Source organism: Myotis yumanensis, unplaced genomic scaffold, assembly GCF_028538775.1.
Source record: "Myotis yumanensis isolate MYYU_CA2020_CCGP unplaced genomic scaffold, mMyoYum1.0.hap1 SCAF_2, whole genome shotgun sequence".
Lineage (NCBI taxonomy): Eukaryota > Metazoa > Chordata > Mammalia > Chiroptera > Vespertilionidae > Myotis > Myotis yumanensis.
Window position 1 is genome coordinate 175,006,591 of NW_027223753.1, and position 27,995 is coordinate 175,034,585.

The 27,995-nt window shown below is 50.8% G+C and overlaps 1 protein-coding gene across 4 annotated transcripts; it reads right to left on the minus strand.

Moving 5' to 3' along the window:
* Window positions 1–62: 62 nt before the first annotated feature.
* On the minus strand, window positions 63–13,240 carry VWA5B2 (von Willebrand factor A domain containing 5B2). Of its 4 annotated transcripts, none has more exons than XM_070406692.1 (20): window positions 12,907–13,240; window positions 12,529–12,633; window positions 12,202–12,345; window positions 11,955–12,125; window positions 9,691–9,910; window positions 9,352–9,509; window positions 8,703–8,834; window positions 8,343–8,467; window positions 7,278–7,946; window positions 6,991–7,199; window positions 6,796–6,907; window positions 6,122–6,307; window positions 4,600–4,771; window positions 4,198–4,511; window positions 3,525–3,714; window positions 3,072–3,425; window positions 1,471–1,608; window positions 1,294–1,374; window positions 970–1,214; window positions 63–883 (listed from the first exon to the last, which is right to left on the minus strand). In XM_070406692.1, the coding sequence occupies exons 3-20, from the start codon at window positions 12,338–12,340 to the stop codon at window positions 335–337; spliced, it is 4,164 nt and encodes a 1,387-aa protein (XP_070262793.1). In that variant the 5' UTR covers window positions 12,341–12,345; window positions 12,529–12,633; window positions 12,907–13,240; the 3' UTR covers window positions 63–334. The 4 variants fall into 4 exon arrangements, with proteins under 4 accessions (XP_070262793.1, XP_070262791.1, XP_070262792.1 ...); XM_070406690.1 differs by having other exon boundaries at window positions 9,679–9,910; XM_070406691.1 differs by having other exon boundaries at window positions 9,679–9,910; window positions 13,135–13,151.
* Between the last annotated feature and the right edge of the window lie 14,755 nt (window positions 13,241–27,995).

Consider the following 27,995-nt stretch of genomic DNA (forward strand, 5'->3'; position numbering starts at 1 on the left):
GTGCCTAGACCAACTAGTGAGGGGTATGGATGCGGCAGATAAAGAACGCGTTCAGGTGGTATTAAGAGGCACTTTATTGCGTAGGATTTGGGGGCTGTGGCTCTCTCCTCTTTTACTGCACTGTACAGAGCTCAGAGGGGAAGGAGCAGGGGGTAGAAGGAGTGGGAGAGAGCACAGGCAGGCACTTTCTGTGGGAGATAAAGGGTTCTGGAAGGGGATGAGAAGCAGTGGGGGGCAGGCTGTCACCAACCTACTCCTTCCCGGCACCGAGAAGCCGGCCCGGGTGGCAGTGACTTGACTCTGTGGGGAGCGCCACCCCAGCAGTGGGCAGCCTTCACATGTTCGCCGGGCTGTAACACAGCAGGTGTAGCTGCAGGTTCTGGTCCCAGTGACGCAGCAGCAGGAAAAGACCCCGGGCTGCAGCCTTGAGTGCGGCCAAGTCAAGGCCATCAGGCAAGTGCTGTGCCCGCAGCCAACAGTCCGCCTTAGCTGCTGCCAGTTCCCACTCGCCGAAGGCAGCGGCACAGCGGTGCTCCAGCCATGCAAGTGCCACTGCTGTGGCCCAGGTCCGGCCCCGCAGGTCGGCACCACTCGATCCTTCTGCCCCCTCTGAGGCCTCAGTGTCTGAACCCTGCCCACTGTCCACCTGGCCTGGACCCTCGGAGCCTGAGCTGGGGGTCGGGCTGCAGGAGGCCGTGGCACTGTCTCCCTGGCTGACACCAGGGCCAAGAAGTGCCCAGGGAGACGAAGCTGAGGTGGGGCTAAGGCTGGCACGGTGCACGGCGAAGGGTGAGGCGCGGCACAGGCGCTCCTGTGGGATGTGCACCGCAGTGCAGAAGGGTGCATCCAAGCGGAAGGAGCCAGGTGCCTCCTGCAGTCGCACCTGAGGAGAGAGGAGGTGGGGGGGAAAGTGAGCTGAGACAGTGCCCTGGCCCTGGCAACACCACCCTCCACCTCCCGAGTCCTCACCAAGGGCAAGTAGTCATGGTTGCTGCCTTCACTGTTGCCGTCACTGGCCTGGCCTGTGTTGGGGCTGCAGAGTCTACGGCTGTCTGGGCCTCTGGACTTCCGATGGCCCAGGCTGAGCTTCAGAGGAGGCTGAGGGGACATGGTTTGAGGACCTCGGGTAGGGGCTGCAGGATCCTCCAAAGCAGACTTGGAGTTGTCCTTTTGGTCTGGATGTGAGCCACTTGCCAGAGAGCCTCCCTGAAGGCCTGCAATGGAGCCAGTCAGTGCCAGTGGTGACCCCTAAGCTCAGGCGCTCCCTGCCATTTGCCCAGAGTTGAGTGTTACCTTTACAGTGGACAACTGTGGGCAGAGCTGCATCTAGGTGGCCCTGAGAGGCGGGAGGGGTGCCTGGGGGCTCTACTGGCTCTGCAGGGGCACAGAAGACAGGGCTGAGGTTTGTCTGGGCGTGTGGCCAGTGAGGTGAGGGCCAGCACCTGAGAGGTCACTTGGGAGGGACTCTACCTGAGCTCCGCACCTGCAGCACTGAGGGCAGGACCTCCCTAGTGGTAGCATCCACAGCTACAGGGCAGGTGAAGCAGGAAGGGGCAGAGCTGACCTTGCTTGTCTGAAGGGCTCGGAGCCAGGACCTCCGGGCATGGCCTGTGAAACCAAGGAGCAGTTTGCTGACCAGGAGGGGGTGCACTCCCACCATCCACCCTCTACTTAGGGCTTCACAGAAAAAAATGTCAGTGTTCCCATAGCTTCTCTGTGCACTTTTGAACAGTAGAGTTTCTCAGGATCAGGACCAGCTTGAACTCTCCAACTTTGGCAAGAAGTGGTGAAGCTGAACCCTTAATCCATAGCAGGGCTAGGCCTCTTGGCCACCCAGAGATTCAACATTCTGGACACCACTCAGGAAGCATGGACCAGTGCCTTTTCCATCCGCTCATTTCAGCACTGTCCAATACAACTTCCTGTGAGGAAGGAAATGTTCTATATTTATATGATTCAATATGGTAGCCACTAGTTATGTGTACCCATTAAGCACTTGAAATATAGCTAGTGTAACTGAGGAACTGAAATTTTAACTTTATTTGGTTTTAACAGACTTCCTGAGTGACATTTGTTTTTATGTTGTGGGCCCTAGAAATCCTTACAAGATCTCATTTCCCTCTATTGGCTGCTAAGAAGCTTGCCAATTTTGGGTCGCATACTTGCAAAGGCACATAACCTTATGGTGTGCATCCTATAGAATAAAAGCCTAATATGCTAAGTGTCCGGTCATCCATTCAACCAATCAAAGCATAATATGCTAATGATATGCTAAGGCCGCTCAACTACTCGCTATGATGTGCACTGACCACCAGGGGCCAGATGCTCTGACCCGTAGGTTAGCTTGCTGCTGGGGTCCAGCTGATCGGGCCTGAGCGAGACAGGCCGGACATGCCCTGGAGTCCTCCCGTGGTCCCTCCCTGGCTGGCAACCTCCCGTGCCCCTCCCCAGCCCCAATCGTGCACCAGTGGGGTCCCTTGGCCTGGCCTGTGCCCTCTCACAATCTGGGACCCCTTGGGGGAATGTCCGAGAGCTGGTTTTGGCTCAATCCCACAGGCATAAAGGCTAATATGCAAATCAACCAAACTGCAGAACGACCAGTTGCTATGATGCACACTGACCAACACGGGGCAGACACTCAATGCAGGAGCTGCCCCCTGGTGGTCACTGTGCTCCCACAGGGGGAGCACCGCTCAGCTAGAAGCTGGGCTCATGGCTGGCGAGCGCAGAGGTGGTGGCGGGAGCCTCTCTCACCTCTGTGGCAGTCAGACATCCCCCAAGGGCTCCCAGTCTGCAAGAGGGCGCAGGCCGGACTGAGGGACCCACCCCCCACTTCCCCAGTGTACGAGTTTCATGCACCAGGCCTCTAGTCTTTAATAAAACCTCATTCTCATTCTCTCTTTCCTGTTATCCTTTTTTCCCCATTGCCCTGCTTAATTTTCCCCCTTGTCAATGTGGATGAGCCATCTCAAACTGTTTATGTGCAAGGTGAGGTATAGAGAGTGACCAAACAGACCCATACCTCTGCCACTCTGCCCCATACAGGCCCCTTGGGCCCACCAGCAACTCACCCCAGTCAGCCATGGTCTCAGCCCCTCGGAGAGCCAGCTGCTCATTGTCCCGGACCACAGAAGCTGCTGTCAGCCGATGGAGTGCTTGGTCCCAAGCACCTTCTCTCTCGTGGGGTGATGGAGGCAGGGAGCCATCATCGCCAGGCCCCCAGAGTGTCTCCAGCCCAACACCCACCTCCCAGCACATAGGCTGCTCCCCACACAGGGCCCGGATCACCACGTGGCAGCGTGGAGCCTGCGGAGGCAGTGGCACTGCTGGGGGTGCGGATTCCCCATCAGGGGGGACAGCCGTGAACAAGAAGGGTGGTTCCATCAACATGTCCCAGTCCATGGGCGCTGGGGAGAGCAGGTTTCCTGAGGAGGCAATGGCAGGGACAGGCGGTGTGGTGCCCTGGGCTCCACCTTCCCAAGGCCTCCTTGGTGTCAGAATCCAACTCTCCATCCAACCTTTACCTGAGTCATCCAGGCCTTGTCCCAGCTGCTGCCCCGACTCAGGGCCTGGCCCATCCGGTGCTGCACCCAGAGAGGGGTGCCGGGGACGGCCAGGGACTGGGTTCGCCTGGCCGGGGGGTGATGAGAGGCTTCGGCCAGCCAGAGCCGCTCTGTGTCGACGGTTCAGCACCTCAGCACTCAAGGCCCCAGGCTGCATGTGACAAGGGGGATCATTGGCCAGGGAATGCAGAGCTCCTGGCCATGGTACATACACACACAACTGGCCACATGTCCCTTTGTCTGAAACCCTGAGTGGCGGTTAGGAAAAAGGCCAGGCTCCCATGGCCTCTGGCCCCCTCCCAGTCACGTCACTACACACTATTTCTCACTGGAGGTTACTTGTCTTTGTTTTTGTTCAGGCCGTGTCCCTCTTTGTCTGGCTCACTTCTACTTATTTTTCCAGATATGACTCTTGCTTTCCTGACTCCCTGAGACAGGGTTAGTCACCTGAACTCTCAGTCCCCATAGCACCATGTCCCTGTGCTCATCCCTGTATGTTGCATGGCATCATTATAGATTTACCCACTCAGCTCTTCAGCTAGACTTAATGTAACCACTGCACATGTATGGCATACAGCAGATGGCCAAGAAGTGTTGCTGGATGTATGGTAAATGGATGTGGATTGACTCTCACCTTGACTGGTGCCAGTGGGGGCGGAGGCAGGGGGCAGGAGCGGGAACCTGCAGGCTCTCCCCAGGCCAGGCTGCGGCAGCCCTGCTGCGAGGGGGGATCCAGGGGAACACTGCCCTCGGGGGAGCCAGGGCCCTGGGAGCCAGGGGACTCGCTGCTGCCTGCGGAGCCTGGGCCTGGCTCAGAGCTGGCAGAGCAGTGAGTGAGCACATACTGCTCCCGGATGTACGAGGACTGGAAGATGCGACGCCATATGGCTGTGTCAGAAGAGGGGTTCGGTCCAGGGTCCGTGACTGGGTCTGTCAGAGCATCAGTACCTAATGGAGGCAGGAGAATGGACCCAGCCCTGGCCCCTCCCCTGGCCCATTCTTCTAGCACAGCCACACACATACACCCAGCACTCACTCTGCTCTGAGTCTCCAGCAGCCCATGGACTGGACAGCTCTCCTGGCACAGTGCCTGTTCCCAGTGGCTCTGAGGTGCCAGTGGGCTCAGTGCCAGCGCTGGTGGCAGAAGGCACCTCCTCTGGGGATGGGAACATGGAGCCGCCCAAGCTCTGCCAGCCAGGCTCTTGGCCCTAGAGAAATAGTCATTTGGGGGAAAGCCAGATTGTAGCTCTATGCTACCTCTTTCCAAACAGGATCTAAGATGGCTAACTGCAAGAGGCAATGAAGTTAATAAACCAGAAATGAAAGCCCAGTTCTCAGGAAGAGGAAGCAGCCATGCTAACCATGGGGTTAACAGAGCTTCTGTGGCTGAGCTTCAGGTCTGGCCCTGAGCTTCCTGGCAACCAGGCAAAAAGGCAAACAGTCCATTATCAAAAAGGGAGAAGCATGCTTAGTTCCTCTAAAGAGAGAAAGCTTTTCATAATAAAAATAACTACCACATCTCTAACTCCGATGTGTCGAGTATGCTACCAAGAGCGTGTATACTAGTATTATGACCTCGAATTACAACAACCCTATAAAAACAAAAAACAAAAAACAAAAAAAACCCGTTTGAGGAAATGGTCTTCAGAGAGGTGAAGTGGCTTGCCCAAAATCAAATGGCTAGTACCTGGCAGAGTTGGGATCTGAGATTTCATCTAGATCAGTGGTTCTCAACCTTGGCTGCGCATTAGAATCACCTGGGAATCTTTTTTTAAAATCCTGATTTCTGGGCCTCATCCTCCGGAAATTCTGTTTCTTTGTTACTAATGTTGTGGCCCCACCCCATAACAAAGAAACAGAATTTCTGGAGGACGAGGCCCAGAAATCAGGATTTTAAAAAAGATTCCCAGGTGATTCTAATGTGCAGCCAAGGTTGAGAACCACTGATCTAGACTGTGCTGCGCCTGTCCCTGAATGTTACAGGAAATAATCGGACGGTGCCTTCTGTAGGGCACTGAGGGAAGGAGTGAGCAAATTTTGACAAAAACCTCATAGCAAATGCTGGAGCTGTTCTCTGTGTCTGTGTGACTTAGTGACCTGTGGTAAAAGCCCAGGGCTAGCCCTAACTGGTTTGGCTCAGAGGATAGAGCGTCAGCCTGCGGACTTAAGGGTCCCAGGTTCAATTCCGGTCAAGGGCATGTACCTTGGTTGCGGGCACATCCCCAGTAGGGAGTGTGCAGGAGGCAGCTGATCGATGTTTCTCTCTCATCAATGTTTCTAACTCTCTATCCCTCTCCTTTCCTCTCTGTAAAAAATCAATAAAATATATTAAAAAAAAAAAAAAAAGCCCAGGGCTACACTTTACAGGACAACTCAGTGGAAGACTCAAGAGGAGGCAGGTGGCAGTCACCTTGGAGGGCCCAGTGTGGTCTCTGAGGAGGCCTGGAGGTCGTAGGAGAGGTTGGCAGAGAGGCACGGGAAATGGAGGAAGGGTTTGGAAGAGATGCAAGGGCTTCAGCCATCCCAGGCCCACTGCCCGCACCCCAGCCCAGGCCTACCCCGGGGGTGTGAGGCCGGAAGCCATCCACCCTGAAGAGTGAGCAGTAACCAAGCAGCTGGTCCCCCGGGTAGAGTGCTGGGATCTCCCGGGGGGTCAGCAGGGCCTCCACCGAGTCTGGCACAAACCAGTCCACAGAGATGTCGCTCAAAGCAGGCTCCAGGGCCTTGCGCAGAGCCTGCACCAGCTGTGAGGAGCGGCCATGGGAGAGAGAGAGGTGCCACTCAGCTGACAGAGCAGGAAGGCTGCCCTTCCCATCTGTCTAGTCTCTAGTTGAGGGGAGCAGGGTCAGGCTGGGGTCAGGGGAAGGAATGGGGGCAGGAACAAGCAAGGGGACTGAGAGCTCAGGCCTCAGGGCTTGGTCTGTCTCTTGGCCTGAGCTCTACCATGTGAATGAGAAAAGGCTTTTCAAGGCTTTGACTCAGAACCAGGACACAACTGAGAATAATATTTGGGGGGTGGTCAGAAGCTGTGCTCCCCTCACCTTTAGCCCCCTGAAGCATCCCGCAGCAACACCTGTAGCTACTCCCCTGATTGGCATCTCAAGGGAGAGTAGGGATTGGAGTGGGGAAGAAGCCAGGAGACCCCACAACGGGACTGGGTTCTGCTTCTGCCTCAGTGTCACTTGGGAGAAGGACTTAAGGAGTAGGGAACAGGGCCCAGGCTCAAGCTCACCAGGGGCTGCAGCCTCTCCCCTGGCCTCAGGAAGTAGGCCTGGCCCCTGCTGAGGGCAGACAGACCCTGGAGCAGCTGGTGGCAGGCAGGCCCTAGCCCAAAGGAGAAGCACCTGAGGAAGGAAGGGAGGCAGTTGTGACCTTCAGAGCCTCTGAGGGGGTTCATCTCAGTCACCTGTCTCTGCCCACCTCGTACCTGGCTGCCCCCCTGTGCCACCTCATGAGCTCCAGGGTTTGGTGGGTAGTGGCGGCCACAGGCGAGGCAGCAGTGAGCAGGAACAGCTGCCGAGGGTGGGCCCTGTGCTGGGGCTGCCTCATGGCCCAGTCTAGCGCAGCCAGCACATCTGGGGGACCTCCCGCAGCCTGCAGGGTCTCAACACTCTCACAGATGAGCTTCACAGCGTCCTGCAGAGAGAAGGCACAGGCTGGGTGCGCTGAGCTGAGCATCTCCACTAGGCCCCCAAATTCCTGGACCACACTTACATCACCGCAAAGCCTGCTCTCAGGGAAGAGGGGCTGCACTGCCGTGCCAAACGTGGCCAGGTTGATGAGAGTCTGGGACGGGAGTGACTTCACGGCCAAGACTAGGGCATCCTGGGGAAGGGCAGAGAGGACGGTGTGAGGCAGGCCCCTGGGCACTGGTGGAGAGAAAGGGACACAGATGACCTGCCTCTGCAGGTTGTGTATAAAATGAGGGCCTGGATGAGGATCTGGGAGAGGCCCTGTGTGTGAGAGACTGTGTGAGAAAGACTGTGAGTGAGAATGGAGAGTGTTAGGGAGACATTTGTGACTGTGACTCTGCAGGTGTGTATGACACTTGGCTTTGAGATTAGGTAACAATCCTACTTTATGTATGAGATAGGCACTTTGGATCTGGGAGAGATACCTCTGAGTGTGTGTGTGTGTGTGTGTGTGTGCGTGCGTGCATGCGCGCGCGTGCGCTGCAGCCAACCTCAGACCTACTGCCCCAGGCCTGCCCCGGTACCCCCCACAGGCCTTGTGTGCGACAGTGCTGCCATCCAGCAGGAAGAGGAGCTCCCGGGTAGCTGTGCCCAGGTGTCCAGGCTTGGAGCTCAGGTCCGGGCAGAAGCTCAGCATCAGCACAGGGTTCAGCAGGATGTCCTTGTGGAAGCGTCGCTGCAGAAACCACACCTGAACATGGGAGCCAGAGTCACCCTGGGCCGGGCTTAGTGCAACTCCCACCTGGGCTGGCAGCGGGACTCAGCCCTGGGGCCTTTTTCTGTCTAATCCACCCAATGAGTCACCTTTTTGTGGTCACATGAATAAAGGCCAGGGCAGAGGCAGGTGGCTGTCCTCTGCCTACGGCAGATTGAGCCCCCGTTCTCTGAGACAGTCCAGGGAGGCTTGTATGGGCCCTCTGGAGACAATACTCACCAGCCCTTTGGGATGGTGGTGGTGGGACTGAGAGTTCCTACTGTGAGCAGAGCCCCCTACTCATCCCAACATGAGTCTGCTCGCCTGTTCCTCATGCACAAAGGCACCCAGCAGCCAGGCCAGGGGCCAAGTCGGGCCCCCCGGCAGCTATACCTGCCGGTCCCCATCACTGTGTCTTCGCTGTAGCCTCTGGAAATCCCGGCGGGCCCTCACTCGGGCCTCATATTCTGCTGAACTCAGGCTGCCGGCCTCCAGCATCAGGTGCGGCTGGTGGGGCTCTGGGGAGGAGGGGACACAGCTCTGTCAGGGGAATCCCTGTTTCTGGACCCTAACTGCCCAGTTCTGCTGTCCAGGGAGGACCCTGTAGGTCCAGCCTCCCTACACCACCAAGCCCACCCTTACAGATGACTTGGTCCATCTGGCTAGGGGACCAGAAATCTATGCTTGAAAAATGCTACTGAGGTGGCCCCGGAGTTGGTCAGAGCCGGCCCACTGTGCGCCCCATTCCCTCACCACTGGGGTGCAGCAGGATCTCCAGGGCCCGGTCACAGCGGTGGCCTTCTGCCAGTGTGACACAGATGGTGGCTGCAGAGCTGGCGTGAGGTGGGGCATCTGCCCGTAGAACATGAGAGGGGCTCTCTAGGCCTGAGGGACATAGAGGCAGGGAGGGGTGATGATCGCCCCACCCCAAGTCAGCACTAAGAGCATAAACACCACCTTCCCAGACCATGGGGGCTGGGGCAGGGGAGGAGGGGGGCCCAAGGATCACGACTGATTAAGCTCAGCTCTCAGAACCTGGCCATAGGCTCCAATGGACAAGAGGGGGGTTGCATGGTTTCATGGTTTAGGAGGCAGATTCCCAGCTCTGTTCCTGGCTGGTCAACCTAATTGCTGATTTAGCACCCTCCCCCACTTCTTGCACTGGCCTCACAGTCAGCCTCTCTTTTCCCACAGGTGAGTGGGGTGGTAGGTAAATAAATGACACTGACAAACCCGGGGTGGCCGGGGGTGGGGGCGGTGCTTGTATAGTGGTTCCAGAGGATGCTCGCACTGTGAGACAAGGTTCCTACGTCTTAGGTCCCTCTCTCCTTTTTGTTCCGTGTTCCTCCCATCCCTGAGCTCTGAATTATTTCCCATCAGCTGCGCTGAGAGGGGCACCCACCTGCCAGCAGGCACGGCCCAGTCACCAGCATCTCGAAGGAGAAGGTGTATGGGGCAGGGCAGCGGGCAGGGCCTAAGAACACGTCCGGAGGGGCAGCTGGCTCTTCCCAGGCCAGACCTTCCTCCTGAGGGCTGCCCACCCCAAAGCAGCTGGTAGGGCTGGAAGGGAGCACGAGGAGGGTCACTTGGCCACTACCAAGGCCCCTAGCCCCTCTGGCTGACTGGCCCCAGCCCGGCTCCACCCTGCCCATTGCCCAGGGGCACCCTGCCAAAGCCCCCTCACCCGCACTAGACCCAGAGAAGCCGAGGGAGGGACGAAGAGAATCACCATAGGCCCAACCTGTCGTCACAGAGCCCCGGAGGTCTGGGGGGGCCCGGCGGACCTGGCGGGGCCAGTGGGGTGAGCACGGAGGGCAGAGCCACATGCAGCACCCCATCAGGCCTTGAGGGCAGTTCCCGGCTGCTGCACAGGGTCACTGTCATGGTGCCGGCCGGGGTGATGAGGCCGGTGGGCAGCACCAGTGTGGACCGGGCCTGGGCCAGATCCAAGACAAGATGACCTATGATGAGTGAGAAAAGGGGTCAGAGGGGGCTGGAAGCAGAAGAGGATGAGGGAAGGTAGGGGTGGGTGCAGGCACTGAGTCAGGGGAGTCTGGGCAAGGGGTACTGGAGAGACAACAGGCTAGTGCAGCGGTCGGCAAACTGCGGCTCGGCAAACCGCGGCTTGGGAGCCACATGCGGCTCTTTGGCCCCTTGAGTGTGGCTCTTCCACAAAATACCGACTTCTGCACATGGGCCACGAAGTTTCAATTGCACTGTACATGCGCGCCTGCACGTAGTATTTTGTGGAAGAGCCACACTCAAGGGGCCAAAGAGCTGCATGTGGCTCGCGAGCCGCCGTTTGCGGACCACAGGGCTAGTGCATTGGTGATACAGGATGGAGGCATGGGACAAAGGACAGTAGAAAGAAGTAGATGGATGGTAAAAGGGTCTGCTGTCATCAGGAAGGGAGCAGTGACAGCACTGCTAATGGAAGTTGAGGAGATCAGGGCATATTCACATGATGCCGATTCTGGGGGACCCATGCCCTCTGGACCTCTGCCCCTGTCTATTCAACCTTTGGACATCATCTTCCTAAAGGACCATCTTGGTGGACTGACACTTCCTGTAGCCTGGGACCCACAAATCCCTTGCTCATGAATAGTAAGGAGTTCCCACTGCCCACTGGGAATGACTCCAGGATTTTCTACCCAAGAGGAGTTCAGGAGCAGTAATCTGCTTGGAAGTTGGCTAGAGGACATAAAGCTGTATTTGCATACCAAGCACACCATTTTACTTAGATCATAGTTTTATTTGGGGACCGGGGGGAAGTGTGTGTGGAGTCACCACGGTTGCTAAAGGAAAAATGGCCAGGTGTGTGCCGTGACAGTCAAGGCCTTCCATGGTCTGGCCCCAGACTATCTTTACAGCCCTACGCCACCTCACTTTCCCATAATCATCACTTATCCATTCTTTTGAGAACTGCTTGCTGAATAAATGAAGCGGGGGGTGGAGATGGGAGGAAAAGAAGGAAGAAAGCCCGCTGCCACACAGTGTGGAGAGAGCACAGTGTGAGTCTTGTCTCTGTGGCTTCTAACTCTGTCTGTTGGTAACTCTCTTGTTTTGAGGAGCCTCAGTTTCCCCCATGTGGGGGTCATAATAACTATATCTCAAAGGTCAAGGAATAAATGAAATAATATATGCAAAGCACCTAACATGTAAGAGACCATTGCTGTTATTTTTCATCACCTATAAGAGGGAGAAGGAGAACAACAATCGCATTCAGACCTCTCAGGACTCGGACAAGGTGCTACCAGGGACTGGGCTTTGCGAAGTGTCAATCTCTACACACACCAGGTGTTTTACTACATCACCCAGGACAACTTAATTCCAATTTTAGTATATGTGCTGCCGAAGCGAGCACTCAATTCCAAACCTTCGCTTACACCACGGCCCTTGCCTGGTGCCTTCCCCCTCTCCTCCACCTCACCGCCTCCTCCTCCCTTTCAGTCAAATGCTGGCTCCACTTCCTTCTGGAACATTCCTCACTCTGGCTTCTAACTACCTGCTGGGCTTATGCCAACTCTCAGCACCACTGGATTCGGTCCCTCTTTTCACTCGGACGGTAAATCCCATGCGCAGAAATCCAAGGAAAGTACACAAAGTCAAGAAAAGAATGGAGCGCAAGCCGTGGAACCTAACACAGGGGTGGGCTTCCCTCTCACCCAGCGCTCACTGAACCCCTCTGCGGTACAAGATGCTGGGACGTGGACATGACCACCACCCTGTCCCAGGCTCAGGAGCTATTGCTCCGGCGGGGAAAACAGATGTGTGACGCCTGCTGTGCCTGTCTCCCTGGCTGAAAACCGTGGGTCAGGCCTGGGTCACAGTCCCCCAGCACCTGGCGCACGTCAGGTGCCCAATCCACAGCTGTTGGATAAAGGGATGAATCAATGAATTAAAAAAAAAAATCAGGGCTGGGGGCGGGGGGCAGGAGGTGGGGCGGACGCAGAGCGGGGCAGTTCGGCGGGTTTGGGGGGCGGGGCCGGGGTTCCCGGGACTCACCCTGAGCGCAGCGGCGGGGCGTCGAGGCCCCCAGCGCGGGCCCCAGCGCGCGGCAGCAAGCCGCCTGCGAGCGCCGCCGGCTCTGCAGCTGGAAGGAGACGCGCTGTCCGGCCGCCTCCGCCTCAAAGCCGGACACCACCTCGGCCTCGGCCAGCGGGTACACGAACACGCCTGGGTGGGGGCACAGGCGGCGTCGGATCTCGCGCGGCGCCCGCGCCCCACCGTCCCGCGCCCCTCCGGGCCTCACCATCCACCGGTTGCGGCTGCGGGTTCCGGTAGGTGAGCCGGGCCCGCAGGCTCAGGCAGGGGCCGTTGGCGCAGGCCCGGACCCAGGAGTCGGTGAGGGGCAGCGGCGTCCAGTTGGAGGGGCAGTACAGGCCGGGCATGGTGCCTGGGGAGGGCGCCGGGTGAGGGGCGCGCGGACCCGCCGCGCTCGGGAAAGCCCGCCGCTTCCTAACTCGGGCAAGAGCGCGGGGCCTGCAGGGGGCGTCCGGCTGCCGGGCTCGGGCGGCCGAGGGTGCAGAGGGGAGGGCGGAGGGAGGCAGGGGGCGAGACCCGCACCCTCGCCCGTTACCTGGGAAGCCGGGCGAGCGCAGCTCCGGGCAGCGCGGAACCGGGGCGCGGAGGGTTAATGATTAACCGGCGCTCGGGGCGCCGAGCAGTCCCGCCGGCAGCTCCTCTAGGGGCGGAGGGGGGTGTCACAGCTGTTCCATCCCCCGCTCCCAGCCGCCCCGCCGCCCGTACCTGCCGGCCCCCCAGGGCTCCCCGCGGCTGCCAGCTGTCGGAAGTGGCGCGGGTGGGGAGAGGGAAGATGCTCTGGGTGGGGAGCAAGGGTTTAAAGGGCCAGGATCCTGCTGGGTGCCCCCAGCCCAGCCAGGGACAGCAGGGGCGCGGCGGGATGGGGAGCCGGAGGGCTGCCCCACCCCCTTCTCTCTCCGGCGCCTCAACTGACCTGGATGCGGAGAGAGACTGCGGCCGGAGTGGAGTAGGGGGCTGGGTGGGGGAGAACGAGGTCGGGAGGCGAAAGGAGGGGGTCTTTCGGCGGCAAGGCCGGGAGAAGTGTAGGGGCGGAGGGAGTCCGTCCGGGGCGCCCCTCCCCACCCGGAGCCGGCCGAGCTGGCTGGGATGCGGCGGGCCGGCTCTCGGGGTCGTCCCGTCCCGCAGGCAGCCCCGGCCTCACCGCCGCGTCCTCCGCCGAGTTCTGGGCGCCGCGACGGGACCAGCGGTGAGGTGCCGCCTCTGCGCCCGGGGGGCACTCAGTCTGGGCACCTGCGGGGCTCCCGCTCCGGACGTCCGCAGCGGCTGCTCTCCGTCCGCGCCGGGGCGTCGGCCCCGAGGATGCTGGTCCCGCCCCCGTTCGGAAAGGCCGCCCCCTGGCTCGCCTCGGCCCCGCCTGCCGCTGCGGCGGGGCTGGTGCTCCCCGTCTTCCAACCCCCTCCCTCTTTGTGTGCGGTGCCGCCTCCGCGCCAACCCTGGCCGTTCCAGCCAGACCCGTACCGCACTGCAGGGACCGCGTCCCCGCCGCCGCACAGCCCCCCATCCGTGCGAGACAGGCCCCCGAGGCCCCACCTTTCTGTCCTTCAGGAAGTGAGGCGGCCTGCAGATACCCCCGAGCTGCTCAGCCTGCCGCCCCCCAACACCGCAGCGACCACAGCTTTCCCAGTATCAGCCCCCGCCCCGCGCCAGCCCTAGCTAGGCTTTCCATCTCTGCGGTAACCCTCCCTCCTCACTGCAGCGAACCCCAGCTCCCTGCTACCCTTGGACCCCAAGCCCCAGCGGGCCACCCCCATTCCTTTTCAAAGCGCTCCTTCCTCGCTGCAGAAACCTTCCCCTGCCCTGCAGGTATCCTCAGCCTGTCTGACCCCCTCAGTGACCACTCACTCCAAGCAGGGGTCCTCATCACCGCAGCGACTCCCCCCCACCAGGAAGCAATCAGCCTTCCCACCACTGCAGAGCCATCTCCCCACTTTTTCCGGGGGTGGGGAGAGTGGGCAGGATCACCCCCTCAGGACTTAACTCCCTGTGCTTCAGTTACCCACCACCTTGGGAGTGAGGCCTTCCAGCCTGCAGAACCTTCTAGTGATGGCAGACTACCCCCCCCCCACCCCGCAGCAATGACCCCCCCCACCCGCAGCAATGACCCCCCCACCCCATCACTGCAACAGGCGAAAACATCTGTTTGTAAACAGGTTCCTTGATATTGGCAGACTTGTCCTGCGACTTGAAATTGCTGTGCTGCAAAAGCTCTCCCCAGTCCCTGACAGAGAGTCTGGGAGTCCTGGGAGGTGACTGTGTTAGAGAGTCGCCCTGGCAAGCTTTCTTGCAGAGGCCACACTCGGATTCTGCAAAGAGAACTTGAGGAGAGCTGAGAGTAGGGGGCAGCAGGTGGGGAGTGGGCTTTCAAGCAGACAGCTTTCATCCTTCCCCAGTTTATCCAGTCACCACCCCCACCATTCTGCCCAGGGGAATCCCCTGTCTCCTTGAGCACCTGAGCCCTTAACCACACCCTTTCCCTTGCTCAAACCACTTAGCATGGTGGCCTTCCCTTGGCCTCTCCCCAGGGAACTTCATGGGTGGAAATGCACAAGGATGACACGGAAAACATAGCCACCGTCACAATGACGCAGCCCACAGCGAGCTCCAGCTGCATTCTACTAGTTCTTTCCACACCACCTGAGCCCTGGTTCCACTGACACCTGTCCTCCTTTCTTTGCTGAACCGCTTTCAGCCTCATGCTGAGTGAGCCTCCCTCTTACAGGTTTAGGGAGAAACAGTAGTTGGTGAGTGGGCGGATGGGCCATCCAGGTGCTCCAGGTCTCCAGGCAGCACCAGTCCAGGGAAGTCCTCCAGGAGCCCAAGGGGGTTTTGTGCTTTGCCCCTTCTGCAAATGAACCAAACGTTATATGTGTCCCTTGGGCCAAAGCTGAAGCTGCAGGGAGCAATCATTAGGGGGCCTCAAACACACAGAAATGGCCAAAGAGGTCCTCTTTGGTCCTGAGAAGAGTTTGAATGTAGGACAGTGTCCCAGGAAGATGGCGTTCCTGTCAGAGACTAGATAACACACTTGTAGTAGCCAAGCTTTGCCGGGAAGCTGGACCGCCCTGAGATCCTGCTGGGAAGGCTGTCTTAGCTGAGGCAAACACAGAAGAGACAGGTCAGCAGCTCCAGCTCTGCAAGAGGCATAAAGCATCCTGCAGGAAGGGGCAGGGCAGTGCAGGCTGTGACACCAAGGGAGAAGAGGGGCTTTGTGGGGACAGCAAATGGGTCTCTAAGGCCCAGCTAGGAGCACTCTGGTGGTAGGGCTGCAGCATGGCAGGCAGTTGAGGACAGGAAGGGACAGCTCAGCCCCAGAGGGCCCAGAATTAGGTCCCAGCAGGGGTAGGTATCCTAGACAGGGCTAAGGAATGGCATGGAGCTTGGCTGGTCTGCTGTGTGCCAGGCATAAGGAAGGGGGTGGGCAGTACAGAGCTAAAAAGACAGTCTCTGTCTTGAAAGGCTGGTACTTTGGTGAGAAAATGGCTCACACTTTGATCAGAAGTCAATTCTCGTTCCTTTTTGTCTTTCTCAACACTGGCATGTTTGAAGAGTTCTGGCCAGTTATTTTGTAGAATGTCCCTCTGTTTGGGTTTATCTGTTGTTTGCTCATGATTAGATTCAGGATATTAATTTTTGGCAGGTTTACCACATAAGTAATGTAGCCTTCTCACTATATTACATTAGGATGTGCACGTCAGTTACTATTACTGGTGATATTAACTTTGATCATTGGATTGAAGTGGTATGTTAGGGTTCTCCAATTAGAAGCAAAACCAATAAGAGATGTATCTTTAGCTATGTGTGTGTTTATGTCCTTACTTATGTTTTCATTTATTTATTTATTATAAGGAATTCGCTCACCCAATTATGAAGGCTGGCAAGTTCAAATTTGCAGTGTGGGCTAGTGCCGGAAGCCAATTCCAGCATGTCATTCAAGAGTTTCATCAAAAGATTGATGGAACTTGGGGACTGAACAGGGTTGAGTCACACATGTAGTCACCTGTTGGGAATGGCTGAGGGAATTTCCCCAAACCTGAAAAGGGATGATTGTTGGCTGCCAGACAGCACAGGGCATCTTAATCTACATGTTATTGCCTCCTACTGGCCAAACACCTGAACAGCCATAGGCTAATTCCCCCATTCTGACAATGGACTCTGTACCAAACTCTGACCCTTTTAAGTGTATATCTCTGCCTCGCCTCAGAACAAATTGTGTTAATAAAAAGCATGGGGCCCTGAAACAAGGAGAACTTAGACCTTAGTTTTCTTCAAACTAGGCTCCTCTGACCCCCAAATGCCTTTCAAAATTATATTTCGTCTCTGGACTCCTGTTTAATCTACACACAGCCTTCTCCAGATTTCCTGAACCCTTCTAGATGCCAGAACAAGAACCCCGGCAGGCTAGCAGGTTGGAGACCCAGGAGGGCCAATGGTGCAGGTGAAATCTGAAGGAAGTCTGCTAGAGAATCCCCTCTTGCTGGAAAGACTGGTCTTTTTATTCTACTCAGGCCTTCAACTGATTGGATGCGGTCCACCCACATTATGAAGAGCAGTATACTTAACCACAGTTCACCAACTTAAATGTTAATCTCATCCCAAAGCATACTCCAAGTTGACACATGAAATAAACTATCACAGGTAAGGTTTCTAGGTTTTTCCACTGTAATGCTATTTTTTCTTTTTGTAAATAAATAAGTACATTTGTGGGGAGATAGTCTGAGTGTATGTAAGCATCCCAATCTTCATCAAAAAAATCTTATCTACAAGTTTTAGCATCCATTAATGTCACAATTAGTATTTTATGTCAGTTTTATTGAGGCATAATTTATATACAATAGAATTCACCATTTTTATTGTGGTAAAATACAGATAAGTAAATTTTACCACTAGTGATATTAGTACATTCAAAATGTTATACAACCATTACTACTATCTAGTTCTAGAACATTTTGATCACCCCAATAGGAAACCCCCATATCCATTAAAAAGTCACTCTCCATTCCCTCCTCCTCTCAATCCCTGGAAACCATTAATATGCTTTCTGTTTCTATAGACTTCCATATTCTTGCATATTTCATATAAATGGAATCATACAATATGTGGACTTTTGTGTCTGGCTTCTTTCACTTAATATTTTCAAGGTTCATCTATGTTGTAGCATGTACCAGTACTTAATTATCTTTTTTGGTTGAATAATATACCATTGTATAACTATATCACTTTTGTTTATTCACTCATCAGCTTATAAAAATTGTTTTTTTTCCACCTTTTGGCTATTATGAGCAGTACTGCGATGAATCTTTGTTTAAAAGTTTTTGCTTGAATATCTATTTTCAATTCTTTTGGGTACATACCCAGGAGTGGATTTGCTAGATGATATGGTAATTTTATATTAATTTAGTCAGGTTTTCCATACCAGCTGAAAATTTTTACATTCCTATCAGCAGTATACAAGTGTTCCTTTCTTTTTCACATTTTGCCAACACATCAAAACCTCAGTTTATTGTGTTTCCCTTTTATGGGTCATGCTTTTGGAACCATTTTAAGAACTCTTCACTAAGCCCTAGAGCCCAAAGATTTTCTCTTATGTTAGCCTCTAAAAGTTTTACATTTAAATCTTTGATTCATTTGAAAAAAATTTAATAAGGTGTGAGGTTTGGGTCAAGGTTTTTAAAATTTTCCTCTATGGATAGCCAATTGCTCCAGCACCATTTGTTGAAAAGACTATCCATCCTCCATTGAATTGCTTTTGCACCTTTGTCAAAAATCAGTTGGGCCCTAGCCAGTTTGGCTCAGTGGATAGAGCATTGGCCTGCAGACTGAAGGGTCCCAGGTTCCATTCCGGTCAAGGGCACATACCTGGGTTGTGGGCTCGATCCCCAGTAGGGGGCATGTAGGAGGCAGTCGATCAATGATTCTCTCATCATTGATATTTCTATCTCTCTCTCCCTTTCCCTTCCTCTCTGAAATCAATATATTTTTTTAAATATCAGTTGAACCCTGGCAGGTGTGGCTCAGTTGATTGAGCATCATTTCATGCCCAGTTCGCTTCCTGGTCAGGGCACATACCAGGGTTCAGGCTCAATCCCCACGTATGCAGGAGGCAGCAGATTGGTGGTTCTCTCTCATTGATGTTTCTCTTTCTCTCTCCCTCCCCTTTCCTCTCTGAAATACATTAAAAAAATACTTTTTTTAAAAAACAAACATTTTTAAAAAATCAGTTGGCTGTACCTGTACAAGGCTGTTTCTGTGTTCTCTATTCTGTTCCATAGGTTTGTGTATCTGTCCTGCCAATATCAAATAACCTTGCTTACTGAAGACATCCTATACAATAAAAGGCTAATATGCAAATAGACCAAACGGCAGAACAAACAACCAACCAAACAACTGGTCGCTATGACATGCACTGACCACCAGGGGGCACATGTGGAACATGGTGGGCGTCGGCAGCAGGTGGCAGAGTGTGGAACATGGTGCAGGTCAGCCATGGTGGGATGGTGGAGGTGAGCGGGGGCACCAGACCAAGGCGAGGCGCCGGTCACTGTCATTGGGGTGAGCCTCTGGTGGTTACTGAAAATTCTTTGCTCCCGTGCGCTGTGGTCCCACCTGGCACTCGCACCTGCTGCTGGCGCTGGCCCCGCTCGCACCTGTTGCCAGTGCCCGGCACCGGCCCTGATCACTCGGCACTGTCAGCAGGTGCAAGCAGTGGCAGCCGCCCGATCGCCCCTCAGGGCTTCTCCACCCCCTCCCCTGCTCCTGAGGGGTGATCAGGGCCGGCAGCCACCGCTGCTTGCATCCACTGCTGGCTGGCGCCAGCCCCATTCACTCTGTGCTGTCAGCAGGTGTGAGCGGGGTGGCGCTGTCAGAGTGTGGGAGTGGTGGTGGTGGGAGCAGGGCTGCCGGTAGACGGGACTGGGGAGGGGCCAGGTGGGGGTGCAGAGGATGGGCCGCAAGACCTGCCCCTGTGCCCAATGCAGCCTCGTGGCCCACAGTTCCTTTCAAGGTGCACAAATTCGTGCACTGGGCCCCTTGTATTATATAAGTCTGAAATTGTGTAGACTGATTCCTCTCACTTTATTCTTATTTTCAAAATTGGTTTAGTTATTCCAGTTCCTATGCCTTTCCATATAAATTTTAGAATAATCTTGTTTAGATCTACAAAATGTTTTGGTGGGAAATTTATAGGAATTGCATTAAACCTGTATATCAATTTGAGGAGAATTGACATCTTTACTATATTGAATCTTCTAATCCACAGACATGGTATGTTTCTCCATTTGTTTAGATCTTTATTATTCATTTTTTTAAAAAATATATTTTTATTGATTTTAGAGAGGAAAGGAGAGGGAGAGATAGAAACATCAATGATGAGAGAGAATCATTAATTGGCTGCCTCCTGCATGCCCCCTATTGGGGATCCAGCCCGAAACCCGGGCATGTGCCCTTGACCAGAATCAAACCTGGGACCCTTTAGTCTGCAGGCTGATGCTCTATCCACTGAGCCAAACCAGCTAGGGCTATTATTCATTTTTTTATTTAGATTTTTAAAATGTAATTATGATAATAGCTATAAGAAACTACATTTTTCAATGCAATTATTATGATAAGGGAACTTGACCATCTTGGGGGAAGGGTCAGAGATAGCTACTCTGAACAATGAGAATTGAAGAACTAAACATTAGCTAAGCAGGGGATGAGGGAGAAGGTTTCCAGCAGAGGGAACAGTGTGTGCAGACACCATGAGTTAGAAAGCGTGGAGTCTTACAGGGAATAAAGGAAAGTTGCTGAATTATTCAGGGCTTTAGAATCTTATTAAGGATTTTCAAATTTACTTGAAAACTTTTGAAAAGTCATTAGAGGGCTTTCAAGCTAGGGAATGATGAGATCACACAAGGTTTATTTCAATTTATATCTTTTTTAAAAATATTTTTTTTATTGATTTCGGAGAGGAAAGGAGAGGGAGAGATAGAAACATTGATGAGAGAGAATCATTGATCGTTACCTCCTGCATGCCCCCTACTGCACCCGGGGCATCCTGGGGCATTTGCCCTGATGGAGAATTGAACCATGACCTTCTGGTTCATAGGTCGACACTCAACCACTGAGCCATGCGGTCCGGACTAATTATATCTTTTTTTCAATTGTGGTAAGGTATATACATAACAAAATTTACCACCTTAACCATTTATAAGTGCACAGTTCTGTGGTATTAAATATGGTCACATGGTTGTGCTTTAATTATTTTTTAATATTGTAAAATTAATGCATAGTTAGGATATAAAGTCTTAATGGGTATTCAGTGGGCAGTAAAAAGTTACCCTCCCTTTCTTTCCTCTATCCCACCCACAGATGTTTTCTCCATTGATTTTAGAGAGAGTGGACAGGAGGGAGGGGTAGAGAAAGAGAAAGAAACATCAATGTGAGAGAGACACATTTATTGTGGTCTCCTGTGCATACCCTGACCAGAGCTGAGGATTGAATCTGCAACCTAGGTCCGTGCCCTTGACCAGGAATTGAACCCAAGACCCTTCAGTGAGCAGGGCAGACACTCTAACCACGGAGCCACACCGGCCAGAGCACCATTGTTTTCTTAGGTTCCTTCACCATACATTGGAGAAGTTATCCTATAGGTATAAATACACAAGTGTTTAAAAGAATACAGTCAAGGATACAAACAAACCTGTTTTTAGGGACAAAAAAAAAAAAAAGGAGGGAAACAACCTGAATGTCCACCAAAAAGAGAACTGTTGAATGAGTGCTGGTGCATCCATATCATGGAACATTGTGTGCTATTAAACAACAGTGTACATCGGTGAGAGAAAAAAAGCAAATTGCAGAATGATGTGACTCAATTTCTATAAAAATAAGTAATTATCAAAGTTCTCTAGCGATAATATCAGTGTAGTGCAACATTCCTGCTAGGAAAGGAATAGACGAGAAGGTCACTGAATCACCTTGGCAGCCACAACTTTATTACTTCTTTCCAAAACCTGAGGGCATGTCAGTTACCTCCTCCCCTCCTGCTTCTCCCTAAGAGCTTAAAGGGTTTAAACAGCTTGGTGGGAGGCAGCAAATGGGAGTGATCCATTGTGATGTTGTATGCTTTCTGCCCTAGGGCTCTTTCCTTCCACTTTCCTTGAATCCCCAGGACTGGATATGAACTGTAGGCCTTCAGACCTTTCCCAACACCCTTGCCAGACAGATGGCTGACACCCCCAGGGGAATATGAACTTCTAGGCCAAAATAACCTGACACCTGGAAGGGTCCAAGTGAAAGACAACAAACTAGACAACATATGCTTTCTAAGTCCAAGTATTCAGAATATTCAGCCCGGCCAGTGTGGCTCAGTGGTTAAGTGTCAACCTATAAACCAGGAGGTCACAGTTTGATTCCTGGTCAGGCCATATGCCCAGGTTGCGGGCTCAATCCCCAGTGTGGGGTGTGCAGGAAGCAGCTGATCAATGATTCTTTCTCATCATTGGTGTTTCTATCTCTCCCTTTCCCTTCCTCTCTGAAATCAATAATAAAAATACATTTAAACAAAAAATGAAAGAGTGGGGCTTACCCTACCAGATTTGGTACTGGTACAAGAACAAGTAGACCAATAGAGAACCTGACCCATGTATTAATAAATATAATGTAATATAATATAATATATTATATATAATATGTAATACATAATATATAAGTGAAAACAATATGCAATAAATGTGGCACCACCATCATTGAAGAAAAGATAGGTTGTTAAGTAAATAATGTTGGAAAAACTGGTTCACTATATGGAGAAAGATGAAGACTGTGTTCCTATACAACACATATAAGGATGAATTCTAGATGGATTCAACTGATTTCACTCATATGTGGAATCTAATGAACAAAATAAACTAACAAAAAAATTAGAAATAGACTCATAGACAGAGAACAGTCTGACAGCTGTCAGAGGGGAGGGGAATTGTGGGGCTGGGTGAAAAGGATGAAGGGATTAAGCAAAAACAAACACACAAAAAACAACAAACAAAAAAACCCTCATAGACACAGACAACAGTATGGTGATTACCAGAGGGAGAGAGGGCTGGGGGAGGTAAAAGAGGGTAAAGGAGGGATAAATGGTGATGGAAGGAGGCTTAACCTGGGTGGTGAACACACACTATACAGATGAGGTATTACAGAATTGTACACCTGAAACCTATATGATTTTGTTAGCCAGTGTCACCCCAAGAAATTCAATAAAAAAAGAAAAAGAAAGTTGCAGAAAATCTGTCACCTACTGGTGGTAGGGAAGGACTCAAACACTTCAAAAGAACAAATCATGTTGCCAAACACTGATGATTTTGATTACATAAGAATTAAGTATTGCTTCTCCACAAGATACTTGTTAATTACAAAGGGAAAAACAGCAATTTACAGCGTAGAAACCTGGCAGACACCACCTTAACCAAGTAATCAAAGTTAACATCACCAGTAATAGGACAAATTGACATCACATGCCTCCTGATCAGATGCTCTGAGAAGGCACAGCCTCTCTTCTATGACATTCCTGCCAAAAATGCATAGCCTGAATCTAATCATGAGGAGACACCAGACTAACCGAAATGGACATTCTACAAAAAAAGTGTCCTGTACTCTTCCAAAATGTTAAGGTCATGAAAGATAAAGACCGATGGATTGTTCCAGATTACAGGAGGCAAGACAACTAAATACAATTTAGTGTGATCCTATATTTAAAAATTTTTTTATAAAATAAATTGGTGGTGCCCAAGCCGGTTTGGCTCAGTGGATAGACCGTCAGCCTGTGGACTGAAGGGTCCTGGGTTCAATTCCGGTCAAGGGCATGTACCACAGTTGCAGGCTCCTCCCCAGCCCCGGCCCTGGTCAGGGTGCGTGCAGGAGTCAACCAATTGATGTGTTTCTCTCACATCGATGTTTCTCTCTGTCTTTCCCTCTCTCTTCCACTCTCTAAAAATCAATGAAAAAATATGCTCAGGTAAGGACTAAAAAATCAATAATAAATTAAATTAAATAAATTGGTGTACAATTAGCAAAAATTGGGTAAACTCTATAGATTAGATAATAATACTGTATCAATGTACACTGAGTAGCCAGATTATTATGATCACCTGACGTTTGTAGCTATAATTTCCCGCTGAAGTTGTAGAGGGCCAGATCATTATAAAGGTCTGAATAGCACAACATACCTAAGTATCGTTGCTGATCAAGTTCATCCTATCATGTTGATGGCGTATCCCAATGGAGATGGCTTCTTCCAACAAAACAATGCGCCATGCCATGGTGCTCGTATTGTGCAGGAGTGGTTTCAAGAACAGGAGGGAGACTTTACCTTGCTTAGGTGGCCCCCACAATCACCAGATCTCTATCCAATTGAGCATTTGTGGGACGAAGTTAAAAGAGCCCAGCTGGTCGATGTTTCTCTCTCATAGATGTTTCTAACTCTCTATCTCTCTCCCTTCCTCTCTGTAAAAAAAAATCAATAAAATATATTAAAAAAAAAAAAAAAGAGCCATCAGGCAGCTGGTTCCACAACCATCAAATCTCACAGAACTGGACAGTGCTATTCATCAGGCATGGTGTCAGATTCCTCGCATCATCTTTCAACATCTCGTGGAGTCAATGCCAAGAAGAATTGCCGCAGTACTGAAGGCAAAAGGTGGCCCAACGAAGTACTGATGGGGTGGTCATAATAATCTGGCCGGTCAAAATAATCTGGCCACTCAGTGTATATATCCTGATTTTGATCATTGTACTGTGGTTATATAAGGGAAGTCCTTGTTTTTAGAAAACATATTGGGGTATTTAGAAATAAAGGAATGTTATGTCTACAACTTATTCTCAAGTAGTTTGGGAAAAGTTATATACACACATGCACACAAATACACAGAGAATGATATAGCAAATGTGCAAAATATTAACATTTAGGGAATCTGGAGAAAGGGGAGAGCAGAATTCCTTGTAATATTCTACAAGTCTAAAATTATTTAAGTAAAATGTTATAAAAATTATTTAAGTTTAAGTCTGAAATTATTTTAAAGTACAATGTTATAAAAATTAAGAATTTTTGTTTAGTGCAGGACACTAAGGGGAAAGTTAATAACTGACAGGATGAGAGAGGTAAAGATTTAGATGTTCATATGTGTTTTTTTAATTGACTAAGGGAAGGTGTGAGAGAGAAACATCAATTTGTTGTTCCACTTATTTTTGTATGTGCCCACGGTCAAACCCGAAACCTTGGTGTATTGGGATGACACTCCAAACAACTGAGCTACCCAGCCAGGGACTACATGTTCATATGATTATAGATAAGGTTTGGAAAGATATCTATAAATCTGGTAATAATGGTTTCTTTAGGGAAGATGGTACTAGAATTGGGATGAAGGGGGTATTAACTTTATTTGCATTCTTAAACTTGTTACAACACTCATGTATTACTTTTATATTTTTAAAATATTTTTAAAAATCTGAAAACAATTTCAGCACATAGAAAACTTGAAGTAAAGAACAACTCCCCATAACCCTTTATTTAATGTGTATTTTCTATAAACAAGGACATTCTCTTACATCATCACCACAACACAATTGTCAAAATCAGGAAGTTAATTCTACCAGCAAATCTATCATTTAGACTAGAAGGATAAAGAGCTTCCCAGAAAAAGGTAAAGGAGTTCATCACCACCAAACCAATATTAGAAGAAATGTTAAAGGGTTGTTGTTGTTTGTTTTTTTTTAAAGGAAAAAAAAGATAAAAAGTATGAATAATAAAATGGCAATAAATACATATCTATCAACAATTACTTTAAATGCTCCAATAAAAAGACACAGGGTAACTGAATGGATAAGGAAACAAGACCCATACATATGCTGTCTACAAGAGACTCACTTCAGATGGAAAGACACAGAGACTGGAAATAAGGGATGAAAAAAGATATTTCATGAAAATGGAAGCAAAACAAAACAAAACAAAACAAAAAGCTGAAGTAGAAATACTTATACCAGACAAAAGACTTTTGAAAAAGGCAATAATAAGAGACAAAGAAGGACCCAGCAACTCCACTTCTGGGTATTTATTGTAAGAAATCTAAAATAAAATAAAAAAGAAATCACTATGTTCACTGTAGCATTATTTACAATAGCTAAGGTATGGAAGCAACCTAACTGCCCATCAATAGGTGAATAGATAAAGAAGATGTGGTACATTTATACAATGGACTATTATTCAGCCATAAAAAAGGACAAAATCTGCCCTGGCCAGTGTGGCTCAGTTGATTGGACAGTTGTCCCATGCACCAAAGGGTCACAGGTTCAATTCACTGTCAGGTCACATACCCAGATTGCGAGTTTGATCCCTGGTTAGGGCACATATGGGAGGCAACCGATCATTGTTTCTCACACCCATGTTTTTCTCTCTCTTTTTCTCCCTTCCTCTTTTCTAAAAAATCAATAAAACATATCCTTGGGTGAGGATTGAAAAAAAAAAAAAGAATGAAATTTTACCATTTTCAACAACATGGATGGGCCAGTGGTTCTCAACCTTCTGGCCCTTTAAATACAGTTCCTCATGTTGTGACCCAACCATAAAATTATTTTCGTTGCTACTTCATAACTGTAATGTTGCTACTGTTATGAATCGTAATGTAAATGTCTGATATGCAAGATGGTCTTAGGCGACCCCTGTGGAAGAATTGTTCGACCGCCAAAGGGGTCGCGACCCACAGGTTGAGAACCACTGGCCTAGAGGATATTGTGCTGAGTTAAATAAGTCAGAGAGAAAGACATACCATATAATTTCACTTATATGTGGAATCTAAAGAACAATATAAATGAACCAACAACACAGAAACAGACTCAGATACAGAGAACAGACTGAGATTTGGTTGCCAGAAGGGGGGCTTGTGGGGGACGGAGTGAAAAAGGATGTATACAAGTTCAATGGTTGATCTCTTCTCACACACCCTCCCTTGCCTTCCCTCTGAGGCTAACAGTCTGTTCATGCTTCTATGTCTCTGGGTCTATTTTTGTTCTGCTGATGTTGACTTTGATCATTTGATCAAGGTGGTGTCAGTTAAGCTTCTCTACTGTACAGTAATTCCTTTTCCCTTTATAATAAATAAATCTTTGGGTGGAATTTGAAAATGTGTCTTGTTCCTCATTAAATTTTTAATTTATTCATATAATTATGTATATTAATATCAACTGTTTTATTCAGAGGTTATAATCAATATACTAGTATATTGATGTTCAAACTGTCTAATTTGTCCAGTGGGAGTATTTCAAGCTAACTTTTGTGTCCTTTTTATATGTCCCAATTACACTTTTTTATTTTTGCTTTTAGTACAAGATTTCTAGGCTCATCTTGTATTTCTCTCTCAGCCCTAAAATCAGCTCATTCACTAGGGAGCACTGGCACCATACAGTGTAGAATGTTATGTAGAAGCTAGGATTTGGGCACTGCTCCTTGCCATTGGAATGGGGGGTGTCACTTCTCAACAGTTAGAGCATACACTTAAATCTATATTGATTTTTAAATCTACCTCTATGTATTGAAAAATATGAGTTTACAGCAGTATCTCCAATTTTAACCCAACATCACAAGGTTCATTCTAGTGTTCTCCCTTTCTTTTTTTAAAAATATATATTTTTATTGATTTCAGAAAGGAAGGGAGAGGGAGATAGAAACATCAATGATGAGAGAGAATCATTCATCAGCTGCCTCTTGCACACCCTCCCACCCACTGGGGATTGAGCCCACAACCTGGGCACGTGCCCTTGGCCAGAATCAAACCTGGGACCCTTCAGTCTGCAGGCCGACACTCTACCCACTGAGCCAAACCAGCTAGGTCTTTCTCCCTTTCTATATTTACTAGAGGCCCGGTGCATGAAAATCACATGATGATGGCCTGGAGTGTTCTGCACTGGAGGGGGTGTCCCTCAGCCCGGCCTGCCCCCTCTCACAGTCCAGGAGCCCTCAGGGGCGGGAGGCGACCCAGCGATCAGGGGAAGACGATGCCCCCATCACACCTCTGCTGTTGCCACTGCTGGCAGCGCAAGCCTCTGCTGGCTCTGGTTACCTGCGCCTCGGGCTGCCCTGGGCGGCTGGGTAGCCGACATCTGAGGCTTGCCTGCGCTCGGACTGGCCCTGGGGGGCTGGGGGGTTGAGGGGACTGGGTGCCACCATCTTGTGGCTGTGGGCGCTGCCATCTTTGAGGGCGGGGCAGTCAATTAGCATATTCTGTCCTTATTGGCTGTGGGTGCTGCCATCTTTGCAATGGTGTGAGGGTCAATTAGCATATCCCTCCTAATTAGATAATTTACTTCTCCAACTGTGAGAAACTGGGCTCCCATTTTCCCTAATACATTTATCCACATGAATTATCCCTGTCACCACTGCCTTCTTCTGCATTCACATGCCCTTCTCACTCTTGTCTCCAATACTCTACACTGGGTTGCTTCCACCTGCCTCCTCAGTAAATACCCTCCTCACCCTAAACTTGCCCAGCACCCTGTCCTGGGTCTTCCCCTCCTCAAAACGTCCTTCTTGCCCTGGCTAAAGTGGCTTAGTTGGTTGGGTGTCATCCCGGGCTTGAGAGGCTGCTAGTTCGATTCCCGGTTAAGGCCCATGCCTGGGTTGCAGGCTTGATACCCAGTAGGGGGCGTGCAGGAGGCAGCCACCAATGTTTCTCTCCCTCTCCCTTCCTCTCTCTCTCTAAAATCAATAAAAACTTAAAAAAAAAAAAGACATGGAACAGACTGATGAATTTTAGAGGGAAGGCGGGAGACAATAACTGGGGAACTTATATGCATATATGCATAGCCGATAGACACAGACAATAGTCTGGTGAAGGCCTGGGAGGGGCTAGTATGGGGTGGAGGGGGTCAATGGGGAACAAAACAAAGGGGACATCTGTAATACTATCAATAATAAAGATAAGTTAAAAAAAATAATGTCCTTCTCACCCTGCTTGGGCTTTGATTCCCCAGGCAGGCTGCATTCCC